Below are 14,902 nucleotides of genomic sequence, written 5' to 3'. Positions count from 1 at the left end.
GAACCATAAAAGTCACACAGCTAGGGTAGACACAACAAAATGCTGTAAAATACCTGAAAACGACCCATCTTAAGAACTGCAACTCCTGAGGTGGCAGTTGTGGAACAGCTTCCTGCATCCTGAGAATCTGAAATGGGGAAAAGTGGGAAGAGGATTTGCAATTCAAATTTTTGCCCACTGTGTTTGTGAACAAAATTCTCTTGAGAAAAGTCAATCAAAAATGTGTTCCTCTAATTAGACCAAAGGAAGCTCCTACAAAACTGCTTTAACAGTTTCAGTTAAGTCATCTTACTTTTTTCTAGTTAACCAGGGGTAGGTGGGGGCTTTGTTTTGGGAACATGCAGTATTCACCTTCTACAAAAAGGCATGTAGTACTTCATTCGAACAAAACCAGATTATTTTCATATTGGCTTTGACAACAGGATGACAGGAATCTACTTGCAGAAATTTTGCTTGTCTACCCAAGAGAAAGTAGGGATGCAGGTAGCGCTGTGGGTTAAACCACAGAGCCTAGGGCTTGCCGATCAGAAGGTCAGCGGTTCGAATCCCCACGACAGGGTGAGCTCCCATTGCTCGGTCCCAGCTCCTGCCAACCTAGCAGTCTGAAAGCACGTCAAAGTGCAAGTAGATAAATAGGTACCGCTACAGCGGGAAGGTAAACGGCGTTTCCATGTGCTGCTCTGGTTTGCCAGAAGCAGCTTTGTCATGCTCACCACATGACCTGGAAGTTGTACGCCGGCTCCCTCGGCCAATAACGCGAGATGAGCGCCGCAACCCCAGAGTCGGTCACGACTGGACCTAATGGTCAGGGGTCCCTTTACCTTTTTACCCAAGAGAAACCTAAAGGAATTACTAATATATTAACTCATTAGGCCCTATTGGAAGAGAAGAGCAAGCAAATCTTACAAGAGAAAATAACTTTAAACTAAAGTTGCAATGGGAAAGCAATGACCTATTTCCTAAGGCTGTGCATGCCACCACCACCCCAAAAAAAAAGTCTGGGCTAATGTGGGAAACACCAGGCCCAGATCTAGCCCCAAATCAACTGTGGAGTGGAGAGGAAAGGAGCAGACTCTGCATCTCCTACCTCACCCCAGAGCAGGAGGATTTAATTCTGCTATGAGCTGCTTCACCAGACCTTTTCGCACAGGGAGCACACTGGCAGAGCAGAGCCCGAAAGTCAGCGGGACTGAAATCTCCTATTCATGGATGGAGAGACAGAGCGCTCACTTCACCTCAAGGGGCAGCTGGGTGGTAGCAAGGAATGGCACAGGTGGGAGAAGCCTGAACTCCCAAGACCCAGCAGCATCCATGGGTTCTGCTGCAGAGAAAAGGGGTGTGCTTGGTGCTTGTTTAAAGGGAGAGAAGGGGAATTTGCTTATAGGCAAGAAGGGAACTTGTTGAGGGTGATGATGGGAGCAATGAGATAGTGTGGATGGAGGCAGCAGAAGCCAGACCCACTGCAGCGCACGGAAATGCTGTTTACCTTCCCGCTGTGGCGGTACCTATTTATCTACTTGCACTTTGATGTGCTTTCGAACTGCTAGGTTGACAGGAGCTGGGACCAAGCAATGGGAGCTCACCCCATGGCGGGGATTCGAACCACCGAGGATCGGCAAGCCTTAGGCTCTGTGATTTAACCCACAGCACCACCTGTGTCCCTAGGGCCTTGTATGGCAACGCAAATCCCTGTTCGGTTTCAGCTGAAGGAGCTGATGCTGTGCTGGAGGAAACCAGGTAAAATTACAACAGCAGGAGAGACTTGCAAAATGAATACTGTTTTAGATGCTTACCAGAGAATTCAATCCTTCAGGGGTCAGCTTCCCCAGCACATTCCCTGTGGGGAATTTGCTGGAGAAACAGACTGCCTGCCTCTCTTGCATCCCAACCAATGTCCCACTCCCTAACAGCCCCAGATTGTTCCAGGCAGCCCAACCTGGCTCAATCTGGCACTGCCTCTACCCAACTTGGAATTCCCCTCCTCCCTAACTGGCCCAATTCAGTTCAGGCTTCAGCCAAATCTGGTGCACAGCCTGAATATTTACAATGCCTGAGTGACCACAGTACAATCAAATCATTGTTAAAGAGCAAAAGGGAATGTGCTACCCATAAAAGCTACTGGGAAAAGAATGAACCCTACAGATCATTTTAGTCACTGCTTAAGACCAATCATACTTTCATCCCGTGTCAAACTATCCACATAATCACATGGTTTTTATTTTTATTATTATTATTCATTTGTTTTGAGGTAGAGTTCCAAAGCCAATACTTTTGAGATTATAATCCTTTTGCACAGGATTCATGAACAAACCTTTAGTATACCAAACAGCAGACAGTAAGTGTTCTTGCTCAGACATTGTTCATTTCAACAGGTTCTTACCAAGAAAAAAACATCCTTCCAGTACCACCCTAGAGACCAACTAAGTTTGTCATTGGTATGAGCTTTCGTGTGCATGCACACTTCTTCAGATGCTGGTTCTTACCAGTATTTGTAGGCTGTTCTGGTGCAGATGCCATTCCAGTAACCGTTGTAGAAGCCACCGATGGCAGAGGCTATGAAAAACACAAACAAACAAAATAAAGTTCACCAGAATACTCTTAATTTCCTTTTCATTTCAAAAAATTAAGGGCACTAATTTGCCCATAGTTATTCACAGGATCACATCAATTCTCCTAAGCTTTAGATATCAAAGCAAAGTACTGACGAGTATCCACTGTAGCAAGTCAAGGCCTCTCCCTAAGCAGCCTTCCCAAAACCAGTATTAGCATAAGCAAGGCCATCCTGTTTCAAACGGTTCTGCACACACCACAGCATCTTAAAGTTGGGGAGGGGAAATCCTGAAAAAACAGCTTTGCTGTTGCTAATACAGTCTTACCTTGGTTCTCGAACACCTTGGTACTCATACATTTTGGCTCCCAAACGCTGACAACCCAGAAGTAAGTGTTCCTGTTTTCAAATGTTTTTTCAGAAGCTGAACGTCCGACGCAGCTTCTGCTTGAGTGCAGGAAGCTCCTGCAGCCAATTGGAAGCTGTGCTTTGGTTTTCGAACAGTTTCGGAAGTCAAACGCACTCCCGGAATGGATTGAGTTTGAGAACCAAGGTTCCACTGTACCGGCCTTATACTTCATATTACACAAATTGTTTTCCATACAACTCCATTGCCTATTTTCACAGTTGGAGAAAATGCTAGTTCTCACTGAGATGATAAAGTTGTGTGTGGGCTGCAGGTGGTGGTTCACATGATTGAATACTATTCCACATGCAAAAAACTTCAACACAGAAAACTAGATGTCAGGGAGAAAAGTTGTGGCACCAGATCCGAAAAGAAAATCCACAAAGAACCTTCCAGTTTAACTTATTGAGCTCATACAAGCTATCTCAGAAAACATTCATTACTTTTAAAGCTAAGAAATATATTTATATATCTAAGGAGTAGAGAATGGAGAATGTAATTATGAGGAGCATAGCATGATGTAGGGCCTGCACATACAGGGAGGAATACATAGACCTCTACATGTATAAATGGAGTCTAAAATAAGGTATGTGGTGCCTATTTTATACTGAAGGGGTAGTAAACATGATTGATTTGAGCAACATCTGGAGGGCAACTCTCACCAGACCCAGCCAGCATGGCTAACAGCTGGGGTTGATGCAAGTTGTAGCCAACAATATCTGGAGGGTACCACATTGACCACTCCTGCTTTTCCATTTAAAAAAAGAACACAATAATCAAAAACAAACAGTATGGAAACAGGCAATAAGCCAATGACACCTTTGTTCTACGGTAAGCCAATAATCTATTTTGTCCCTGGAGCCTCCACTCATCATAGCTGCAAGAGACGACTGCCTCTCCCAATCTCTAAGCAAAGAATCCTGCTTCCCTCATTAGCCGCATATATACTCGTACTCCAGAGCTTGCGGTGGGCCAAATTAAACCAACTGCTTCCTGCTCACTCCTCCAGCCCCTGGAAATGAATCTTGCAAGTTGTAAGCCCTTGGTAAACATGTCCCTTCTGCCCTGGGCTTCCATCACACAGAAGTAGTGCAGAAGCTGATGGGCATGTTGAACATTTTGGTCACTAGCAAAACTTACACCGGCAGGAGCTGATGTTGTTGGAACAGTTTCTGGACTCAAGGCTCTTCTTAACTGGGCATCCAAGTCTTCCAGAGGTTGCTGGGACTGCAGGAAGTAGGAACAGTTAGTTGTTGCCCCTTTAAACCTGGCTATACATGTAACATCTAAATTATTTTGAATTCTACAACAGAATTCTGAAGTGACATCAGAAATTCAATGATGAAGCAGAAGACCACAATATTATCATCTTTTAATAATAGAACATTCATGAATGTGACTTTACTTCACCATAATGTCATTTACGACAACATACAATGCAGCAGTCAAGCTTCTCTGAAGCTAATCAATTTCATGTTTTTAAAGAAACCTAGTGAAGAGTCCAGAACTCTGTGTTTGTGTATTTTCCACAGCCCACAGCCACTTAAGACACAGACACAAAGCCTCCTTCAGAATAATCCTGTGTGGGCACCTTGGAGACTACATATTTTATTGGGATAAACAGCCTACTTTAGGTGTATAAAGTGAACTGAGAATGGACTGCTGCTTACATGATATATACCCAGAGTTGAGGTGCACTGAACTTTTACAGAACAGTTATTTCCAGTTTGCAACAGCTATATGGCAGGAAATAAGAGGAGAGATAAATGGGCACATTGTATGGTATTCAATTATGCTTTACTCAGAGTAGAACATTGAAATTAATGGACCTAAATTAGTCATGTTCATTAATTTCAATTGGTCTACTCTGAGTATAGCTTAGTTGAATTCTACCCATAATACAAACATCCTTGAGTCAGTCAGTTGACTGTTGAGATGTCAGATTCCCATAATACTCTGGGCTACATTTTTCTACCCATCCGATATTTAACGCACTGTCATTTACAAAGTTTCCAAAAGAATCACTCCTTATTGCTCAGTAGATGCAAGCTACATGATGTTATTATATGACCAATGCAAAAGTCAACTACAGTCAAATCTGTTCAACCCATGTATTGGCACCTCAATATAAACCTCCATATAAACCAGTCCTTAGCCTTCATGGGCAAACACAGTTGTTTTATCTACCCAATAATCTAGGAATCAAAGGAACCAGCTCATGTGCATTCATTAATTTTCATACTTTACACTTCATCCATCTGTTTCAGACCTTGGGGAACATCTCCATGAATTCATTTTGTTTCCCCAAAGTACTAAAATGTAAGAATCTGGCTCTAATCATACATGACTCTGTATTGATGATTCCATACCCCAATTAACTTATGATGGAAATAGAATATCTGCTATTAGGCATGGAATGCAACATAATATCAGACTAATATTGTTGAGATGTTTCTTTCCATGATGTGTGTAGGACAAAGCCTAGAAACTGCTCTCCAGATAGGTACGAAACCCATTACTGGCCATTGTAGAAACGAGAAACAACATTTACCCAAAGTGTGCCTCACCTTACATTTCCTACAGCATCTTAAGCATGGTTAGCATTGTGTTTTAAAGGAATAGTATGAAAACAGAGAGGCCTAAGTAAAAGTATGAAAATATACCTTTAATTGCTATAATTTACTCAGGAGTTAGTTTGTTTACATATCCAGCCATGAAAATATCATAGCAGCATTGACTGATGAGGCGACCAATGTTAGTTTAGAACAGGCACCCCCAAACTCACCCCTCCAGATGTTTTGGGTCTACAGTTCCCATCATCCCTGACCACTGGTCCTGTTAAATAGGGATGATGGGAGTTGTAATCCCAAAACAGCTGGAGGGCCGAGTTTGGGGATGCCTGGTTTAGAATGTGTGATGGTGACAAAAGTTACACATTTCATCTCACAGTGAACTGTATATTTAATGCACTTTTTCATATTTGTCAGAAGCTTGATTTATTTTTATGCAGTGAATGGCCCTTGGCTAACTAATAAAGACTTTGAATTCCCCCTTGCATATAGCTAAAATTAATGTTTTATTGCGTTCTCTGAAAAGCCTTACACACATATAAGTTGGAGTCACAGGTTCATCTCTGCACCTTGAGATGGTCCTTATACCCTTTGTGGTTTCTCAAAAACTGGCAATTCTAGTAACTCAAGGCCACCAAGCAGTGGATATAAAAAAGTATTGACGTCAACGGTGTCTAACAAAGCTAGTTATATGCCAAACATCTGAACTAATTTAGGAGGAAGCAAATGCTGACCACAAGAAAGTACAATTAGCTTTAAACTAGTGCTCATGAAGTTCAGCAGCTTTTATTTTGTGGGGCCTGCACATTAGGGCATGGGAATCCTCAAAGGAAAAAAGGAGCATCAAATGAAGAAACCATTTCAATTTTTATAAAAGAAAAGGTTACTCGGTGAAAAAAAGTGTGGAAAGAAACAACATGCAATAGAGTTTAATGTAACCATGCTCTTTGAAAGGGGGGGGGGGGGAGAAGCAGATATAGCACCTGAGTTAGTGTAGGTCCTGGAAAGGGTGGCAGCTGCTCACTGGCTGGAGTGCCAGCTGGAAGTTCAGAACCTACCAGTGGTCCCTATGAATAGATGGTAAAATTCAAGTTCAGTCACAGAAGAAAAAGATCGTAACATCATATAGAAAAAAGAAAATTCCCTGTAGAAGCTTTAATGCTGAAGGAGTACCATTAACAAAATAGAAACAAATTTTGAGACAATGTGCTTTGACTCAACTACCACAAATAGCATATTGTCCCTGAAGATGGGGATACTCTAAAACATGGTCCAGCACTTGGACGCTTTGCCTCCTTTTTCTGACTTCCCATTTCCATAGTGTTGCCCCTTCTCTGCTCACTTCCTGGCAACTGCTTGTCTCTCCCTAACACCTGGTACAGATTTCCTACCCTCCTACCTGCTACTGGATTGATAGTGGGATCTGGGTTATTTGACTGTAAACACAAAGTGCAGTGGAAGCTATTAGAAGGAACACAACCAACCCCCGTATTTAAGGGCAGTTTAAACAAGGCAATACACAGCTAAGTTTTCACAGAATCATAGAGCCATTAAAATGAATGAACGTGACTAAGGGAGCAACTAATGTCAACAAGTCTACTCTGAGTAAAACTTAGCTGAATACCACCCAGACCAGGTAAAGGCTCTCAAAGGTCAATGCTAGAGTTGCCTTTATACTCACTTCATACATGGACCTTTTTTTTCATGTTACCTTCCTGTATGAAAACTACTCTACACAGAAGCTTGTAAACTTATGTGGCAGTTTTGTTTTGTTTTGTAACACATAATACTGTACCTAGTTTTACAGCAGAGTAATTGTGGTCCCTGCATAAAATAGTGTCATATGTGATATAGCCCCAAGTGGAGGAAAATACTTTTAGCAGTCTTCTCCAAACAATTCTTAAGATAACGCTGTTATCTCAAATACTGATTTATGAGACCTGGTTAGGCACAGCAAACATTACAGAAATCCACAGTGCCAACATTACAATCTTATGGCATTCATGCTTAGAAACATCTCTTATAGCCATTTTGATAGAAACTACTGAATGTGTATTATTGTTTACACACCATGCTATACTGAGAATAACCTCTCTTCCCATGCAAGTAGTTTGCAATATGGCATGTCCCAAGCCATCCTTTGATGCACAAGTACATTCAGAAGGTCTGGCTAGCTAAAGTAAGTATTTGTCGATTACGGTTACTGTAATTATTTGCAAGGCTGATCAACCAAAAGTGTAAAAAGGAGCTAACAAATGGACTGATGGTGCATGTTTGGGTTTAGCTGAATTCATAAAAACTAGCAGTCTACTGGGTGTTTTATTAAAAGAAGGTTGAACATGCAAAATGCAGGAAAAACTTAGCTAAGTTACCAAAAAGTTGTTAGATAAGAGGCAGTAGAATGAAGCACATCAGTCTCATAGCAAAGTTAGACAGAACATTCCAGCGACTTCCGTATGTAATAATAGAAATGAAAGTTTAAAAGGTAAGGTGTGGGATCTCTGAACACTCTCTCAACTCCCTCTTTAAAATACATAGCTGTACAAATTTCAGTCTGGAATAATCACTGTGTACAGTACTTTTTGGCAACATGAATGAACTGAAAGTCAGTGCTATCTATTTTGACACTGGGAAGTTTTAGGAAACAATTGACTCTACACAATCTGATATAAATTTCTGTGAACACCATAATCTTTTAGCCATCTCTTTCCCCACTGTAGTTTCCCCTGTAGAATGTATATTGATGGCACAGCCCGTGTTTATCATAGGACTACAGTTAATATGGCAAGTGTGCCATCAGACTAAAAAACCTACTGCATACTTTGGCACAATAGAGAACATCTTCTCTATTTACTGAATGTACATGTCACAAAACAGGCCTCATGTGCCCATCCAAGAACAGCTAACAATGTGTGAACATGCACACTCCACACAGCTTCTTGTTACATCTTAATAAATTGATGCTCGGCAGCAAACTGCAACAATTGTCTCAATGTTGGTCAGACATTTGCCTTGCATTTGAAGAAGTTGCCATGGCTATTGGACACCCAGAATGTGAATTGAAATGAAAACAGCCCATGGTGCTAGTGATACATTATTTCTTCCTTGTTTTGTACACAATGAGGTCATACAGAAGTCATGGCAAGCACCAATACTTAAGAGGTATGCAAGCAAATGGGGGAAAGAACAGCTGAATTAAAGTACTAAATGCACAGAACTGACCATGGAAGGAATAGATAAATGTTCCAGGACAGTCTTAGAAGACTCCTAGCTTAGGATATTTTTAAAAGCATTCATAAGGACACTGGATTCCTTACCGGTGCCCTGCTAAGAGGTGGCTTTGAAGGAGGTGTCCCTGATTTGGCTGTTGCTGATGCCGTACTGCATGTTGTAGTAGTAACACAACTGACTGGAGTGCCTGCTTGCCCAGGTGTGGCTACTGGAGTCGCAAGAGGTAAGCCTGTTGGACCAAGAATCAAACTGGCTGGTGGTATACTGGTACTTGCAACAGGTGCTGCAGGTTTTGTGGGCGCAACAGCAGTGGTTGGCAAGCCAGACATAACTGTAGTCTCCACCACCAGTGAGGTCTCCAGGGATACTGATGGGTGAGCTGCTCCAACACCACCATGCTCACTGAAAAGGGACCGGAGTTTTTCTTCCAAAGTCTTTATGTCATCTATGCCGGGTGCTTTGGGTTGACTGTCAACATCCCCTTCCAGGCAATGAGTATGAGGTTGATTGGCTAATGGAGCTGGTTGAGGCTGACTATGTATTAAAGTCTGCTGGACTGCAGGGACATTTGTTACTGGTTGTGCCAATGGCAGAATGCCAGGTAATACTGGGGTAGAGACGGCACCTGCTGCCGCACCTAAGCTAGATGAGGTAACTGTGGGTGGGATGGGTAGTGGCTGTGAGATGGAGCTAGATATGCTTGGTGCTACTGCAGAAGATATAGGTACAGAAACAGGCACGGGCAGTCCACCTCTGCTGACTTGCTGTGGTTTTTCCGGTGACTGTTCGGTTTTTGTCCTTGGCTGCAGCACACTAACTACCACCATTTCAGCTAGGCTGGGTACAGAGCCGCTGGTGTTCAACTGCGAAGACTGCGAAACCATGCTCTGTGCCGAAGACACAGGGACTGATGTTTGAGAAACGGCCGGGGCAGCACTGCCAGCACCAACCTGTTGAGATGTCGCAGATGGTGCCACAACTCCCGATATTGTAATGCTAGGCCTTGTCATTCCAGCTTGTGGCAATGTTAAAGAAGCAGGGGTGCTAACACTAGGAACAATTTCCCCAACAGCAGAAGCCGCCTGGGATGCAGTTGTGGACAAAGAAGAAGGTGCACTGGCACTGGAAGGCACTCCGCCAATTGACTGTGACTGCAACCCTGGTGGTGGAGAGCTGGAGCCTGGCAATTCTTCACCCAACGGAAGCCCTGCTGTCACTTTTTCTGTTGACTGGGTTGCTGGTAAAGAAACACTGGTGGTAGAAGGAACTGAGGCAGAAGGAGCAGGCACCGATGTTGGTGGCAGCCCCCCATTCATGCTTGAACTTAGGCATGGAAAAGGTGGCAAAGCCTGGTTAAAAACTGGGGGGGCTGTGCTTGGTCCTTCCGTCGTTTGAGCATGCTTGAGCTCGGAGAAAGCTTGTTGCAGACTGAGTGAAGATGCAGAGTGAGAGAGATTCATTCCAGGGCCATGAGATGGAGAAGCAGCAACTGCAAGGAAGAGAGGCAAAGTCAGCTTCTCCGCAGAAACTTACTGGGTAGTAGTTAACTAAGTTTTACTCAGAGTAGCCCCACTAAAATCAATGGACCTAACTTGGATTTCCGAAAGATATCAAAGGCCGTAAGTACTTTCTATAGCAGGCATCCCCAAACTTCGGCCCTCCAGATGTTTTGGACTACAATTCCCATCCTCCCCGACCACTGGTCCTGTTAGCTAGGGAACATGGGAGTTGTAGGCCAAAACATCTGGAGGGCCGCAGTTTGGGGATGCCTGTTCTATAGCAACAGATTTTTGCACTGACTGCGACTTCATTTTCTACCTAAAGGAAACTTGGGGGAAGGAGGGACACAATGGCACAATTAGTTATTTTCCTGATTCCCCTGCTCCCACAGGTTTCAGCAACGGTGAACTACCACAAATTTAAATCACTGAGGCTTATAAAGTACTGGAAACAAGCATAAATATGCAAGATAGCTTATGGATGCAAGAGGCAGCTAGGTATCCCTTTATGACCAGGAATCCTAATTTTCTATTTCCAACAGTATAACTTTCACAGTACTGCACACTCAAATAGATGGCAACGGTTTATGCCATGCTAATAAAGAAAGAAGGTAGGTTTACTTTCAGTTTACCTATATATTTTTACCACAAAGATGGGGAAACTGCAGCCCTTCAGGTGCAGCTGATCTACAGCTCCCATCACCCTTGGCTCTGTTTGCTGGGGCTGATGGGAGTTGGTGTCTAACAACATCTGGAAGGTCAATGGTTCCCCATCTTTGATTTACAATATTTACAAGCCACCCTACAATAAAGTTCTCAATGCAGATCACAATAAACAATAAGACCATTCAAAATTCCAACATAAAAATACAGATGGATTAAAAACATGTTAAAGCTACAGCAAATGAAACCACCTGGATTTTTTTAATTTTTAAAAAATGCATTTGCCTGGTGCTGACACCAAAGTGGTCACCAGGCAAGGACATTCTCTCCCCCATAGCCACTGGCTGGAGTCACTGAGAAGGGCCTCTGAAGAAGAACCCAGCACGCAGGTGAGTACACATGGAGAGAGACATGCCTTTAGAAACAAATAATAAATTCATTACAGTATTCATACAAGCCCTGTAAAACTGTTTCCTTGAAATCCACATGTTCTGTTAGTGGTAAGAGCAGGCTGTGTTGGGAATGGTGATTTAACTCACCTATATCAAACAGCTCACTTTCTGATGGGATAGAAGTGAAAAATTTCTGTTCTCGTAACCTACTTTCAGGTACAGGGCTGACAATAAACCGTCTTCCAGCAGAATGGACAACCTGAGTCAATGAATTAGGAGGAACACCTAAGTAACAGAGAAAAATGTAGGATTACAGTTGTGCAATTTCCTACCGAGCTATGTACAATCTACCATAAGGTACTGAATCATGCCGTGACTGTCTTATACTACACCTGGGATACAAACCAGCAATAGAAGATTGTTAAGAGAATCCAATAGTCCTTACCTATTCTTTGTGGCATGGAAGACACAGGATCTGGCTGTTTGAAGTCTCCATCCAATTTCTGCAACAAATGAAATGATTATTTTTCTGTATAATCCCAGCATTCAACCACTAAATACACTGATGGCCATGTCTGAGTGAAATGGTAAATTCTGGTTTAGTTCTATGTAAACCTCCTCTGGGGCTTGTGAACTCCCTTCCACTTACACGGCCAAGGAGGAGTTGTTTCATGGCTTTCATAATTTCTTTATTGTTAAGACTTTAGCTCAAGTTGATAGATAACTTTTGCCAAGATTGCTTGATGGAAGAAAGAGCAGTAGAAGGGCGCATAGACTTTGTGGCAGAAGGCATGAGTGCAGGCAGTAAGATAAACCCTTACCTGGTTATGCATACTGTCCATGCTCTGGTCACCTTCTGGTTCCCCACTTGCATCCTCGCTGAGCATTTCATCTGCCTTTTCTATGATGTCACGCACCTGCTCTACAAATGAATCTCTCTCCATTGCCAAAATGAATTCATTTTGCACCTGCATAAAATTTGGAATTGTGGTAAGTACAGACATGTCACCTTCCACTCACCTGTGCAAGTAACAGCAGCAATTCAGGCGGAAGCACCAAAAGGAAAACTATGCAGCACTATGGCAATTACAGGTGCTGCACTTTCTCTCCTATCCTAGAAAGGAAAACTGGCCTTCCAATCTACAAATACTAGTTTGAACACTTTTTGTTAATAACTTTGAGGCGTGTCTCTCTCTCTCTCTCTCTCTGTCTGTGTGTGTGTGTGTGTGTGCAATCAAGCGGTGTATAAATTTTATGAAATAAAAAAATAAACTGGTGAGATAGTGAACTCAACCATGCCCAGTGTCACAGAGACACTCGCCACATATGCTGCTTTCTGTCTTCTGCAATAGTGACTGCATCTCTTGCAGTGATAACAAGAGGGAGGGAGGACCAATCTAAACAGAGGATGAGGAGCTATATTCTCAGTAATCATCGAGTTTATTGGGGGCCTTCCATTATGTTACTTGGCAGACTAAATAATTTGTATATCATTTCCCAAACATTACAGTAGCAATGGAAATAAATATTAGAGGTATGATTTCCCCCAGAAATAAAAATATGCATTCTGCTTTTGGGCTAGCCAGCTGTTGCTTCCGGATCATGGCCCTCGAGTGCAGAACAGTTGGACAATTGTTTGCTTGAAGAAATGATAGTTCTAAGAAAGAAGTTGATTCATATCTTCAACTGCTTGATTTAAGCAAGTACTAGCTTACATACAGCAACTTCAGACATTTGTTAACCAGCAAACTGTGGCAAACACAGCAAACAAATTACAACAAGAATTGTGCTAAAAACAAGCGCTTGGAGAAAGCAAATTCAGTAGCAATTAAATATTAGGTACTGAAGATAATATTCGAACACAGAATTAAGCTTCCATCTGAACTGCTTACCATGATAGAAGCTATTTCCTCTGGATTGTCACCATCCAAGTCAAATTTGAAAGTAACCATTTTTCTATTGTGCGTTTCTAACTGGCATTCCACAACACGGTCTCCTTTATTTGAAACCTGGAACACACAATTCTGTTATTCAAGATGAGAAGTAAATAGAATGGAAGAGAATGGTAGCTGTAGGTGGGCTGGGAACAATACAGAGAGGCAGGAAAATACACAGATGAAATTATTAAGAACCACCAGGGGTTTCCCCCACAGCCATAAAGGGACTGAACAAGGCATTCAGGGGGGTGGGGGGTTGAATTCAGACTTTTGTGAAATTCTATATATTACATGGGGACAGAGTTGTCTGGTTCACACATAACATTTTATTAAACAATGGTTTGATCATTTTAACACAGGCCAGTAGTATACTTATGGTTTGTTTAGTGCCAGCAAACCAGGATCTGAAACCATGATTTGTTAGTGACTTGCAAACCTTGGTTTCTTTTAAATATGGCTTTGTGTTATGTATGAACTTGCCACCTTCCTTGACCATGATTTGTCTGGCCTCTTCATCCCAGAAGCTCACCAAGCTAGAAAGGTATGAGAGCAGCTGGAAGGAGGTGAACTTGGGGAAAACAAGCAGCGGTTTGATTGTCTATGTAACAGCTCATAGTTTGTTAAATGAACCACGGCTTAGCACTGTGTGAATAAGGCCATTCTCTCCCCACCCCCACCCCTGCCATACATACAAAATCTTAAAATATGGTGGAAGCTTGATGTGGACACAGTGGTTACACAGCTTAAGCAAAACAAAAAACAAAAAAAAACCCACACAGTAGTATAACCCAATGTTAGAATCTAGGACAGAAAAAGCCACAGGAGAACAATTTGTCAAGAGGTTAGAACAGTGACTAAATTCAGATATAATGAGAAACCTTGGTTTGTTGTTATGAAGAGGGTCAGAGATAAGCCCTTGGCTCATACACTCCCTCCTCCCCCTTCCTCTGCATGCAAAGTGAGATGTGAAGCTTTAGATTCTACCCAATAGCAAACCAAAGCTTACATACAAACCTGGATCAAACTATACTTTAGAATGCTGGTTGGAGCAAACCATACTTTGCTGTTAACTAAAAAGCAACATTTCTAATCTCCTCCCCTTGCATGCAGGACAATGGGAGGGGAGAGCACATAAGGTCAAGGTTTCTGCCTACTTTAATAAACAGAGTTTGTTGAAACTATGATTTAGTGTTATGTCTGAACTACCCCACTATGCACTAAAGCAGAGGTTTTAAAACACAGTGGACTGATTCAGATGTAACACAAAACCATAGTTTAGCACTACATAGTGCAGTATCACCAAAATAAACTCACATTAAGAATTCTCAGTTTGGGACGTGTAGTCTTCTCATGCCGAGAGCGGCTGCGCACCGACTTCCGATAATGCCGTTTCGTTGTCCTCCCTTCATGTCTACCACTAGATGCTGGAACACTTTCATTGCAGTCACTTAAGCCTGAAGCAACATCTGATTGTGCACTACAGAAAAACAAGCAAGGGAAAAACCAGCCATTTTTACCTGTAATTCCCCCCACTTCTAGTATCACTCTCAGCAAATCAAGGAATAAGTAAACTGCTCTTTAGAAAATCCTACCACTACATGCTGATAAAGATGAATAAATCTGCACTAGTGAAATGAGGCTCAAATGTGCTTTTTA

General features: G+C 42.4%; 1 protein-coding gene across 11 annotated transcripts in view; it reads right to left on the bottom strand.

Annotated features, from left to right (window-relative positions):
- Nucleotides 1–14,902, bottom strand: part of WNK1 (WNK lysine deficient protein kinase 1) — a 117,727-nt gene that overhangs the window by 15,060 nt on the left and 87,765 nt on the right. For 9 of the 11 annotated variants that reach the window (XM_035127436.2, XM_060279974.1, XM_060279975.1 and 6 more), the window contains 10 exons: nucleotides 14,561–14,723; nucleotides 13,202–13,318; nucleotides 12,131–12,277; nucleotides 11,755–11,812; nucleotides 11,457–11,594; nucleotides 8,842–10,244; nucleotides 6,508–6,591; nucleotides 4,095–4,181; nucleotides 2,484–2,553; nucleotides 54–127 (listed from right to left, as the gene is read on the bottom strand). In XM_035127436.2, the coding sequence (XP_034983327.1) occupies nucleotides 54–127; nucleotides 2,484–2,553; nucleotides 4,095–4,181; nucleotides 6,508–6,591; nucleotides 8,842–10,244; nucleotides 11,457–11,594; nucleotides 11,755–11,812; nucleotides 12,131–12,277; nucleotides 13,202–13,318; nucleotides 14,561–14,723 (2,341 nt within the window). The remainder of the gene's footprint in view (nucleotides 1–53; nucleotides 128–2,483; nucleotides 2,554–4,094; nucleotides 4,182–6,507; nucleotides 6,592–8,841; nucleotides 10,245–11,456; nucleotides 11,595–11,754; nucleotides 11,813–12,130; nucleotides 12,278–13,201; nucleotides 13,319–14,560; nucleotides 14,724–14,902) is intronic. The other 2 variants (XM_060279976.1, XM_060279977.1) reach the window with 2 other exon arrangements.

The sequence above is a fragment of the Zootoca vivipara genome, chromosome 10, assembly GCF_963506605.1.
Source record: "Zootoca vivipara chromosome 10, rZooViv1.1, whole genome shotgun sequence".
NCBI classification, from domain to species: domain Eukaryota; kingdom Metazoa; phylum Chordata; class Lepidosauria; order Squamata; family Lacertidae; genus Zootoca; species Zootoca vivipara.
The sequence above is the reverse complement of the archived record's forward strand: the minus strand, read 5'-3'. Positions and strand labels throughout refer to the sequence as shown.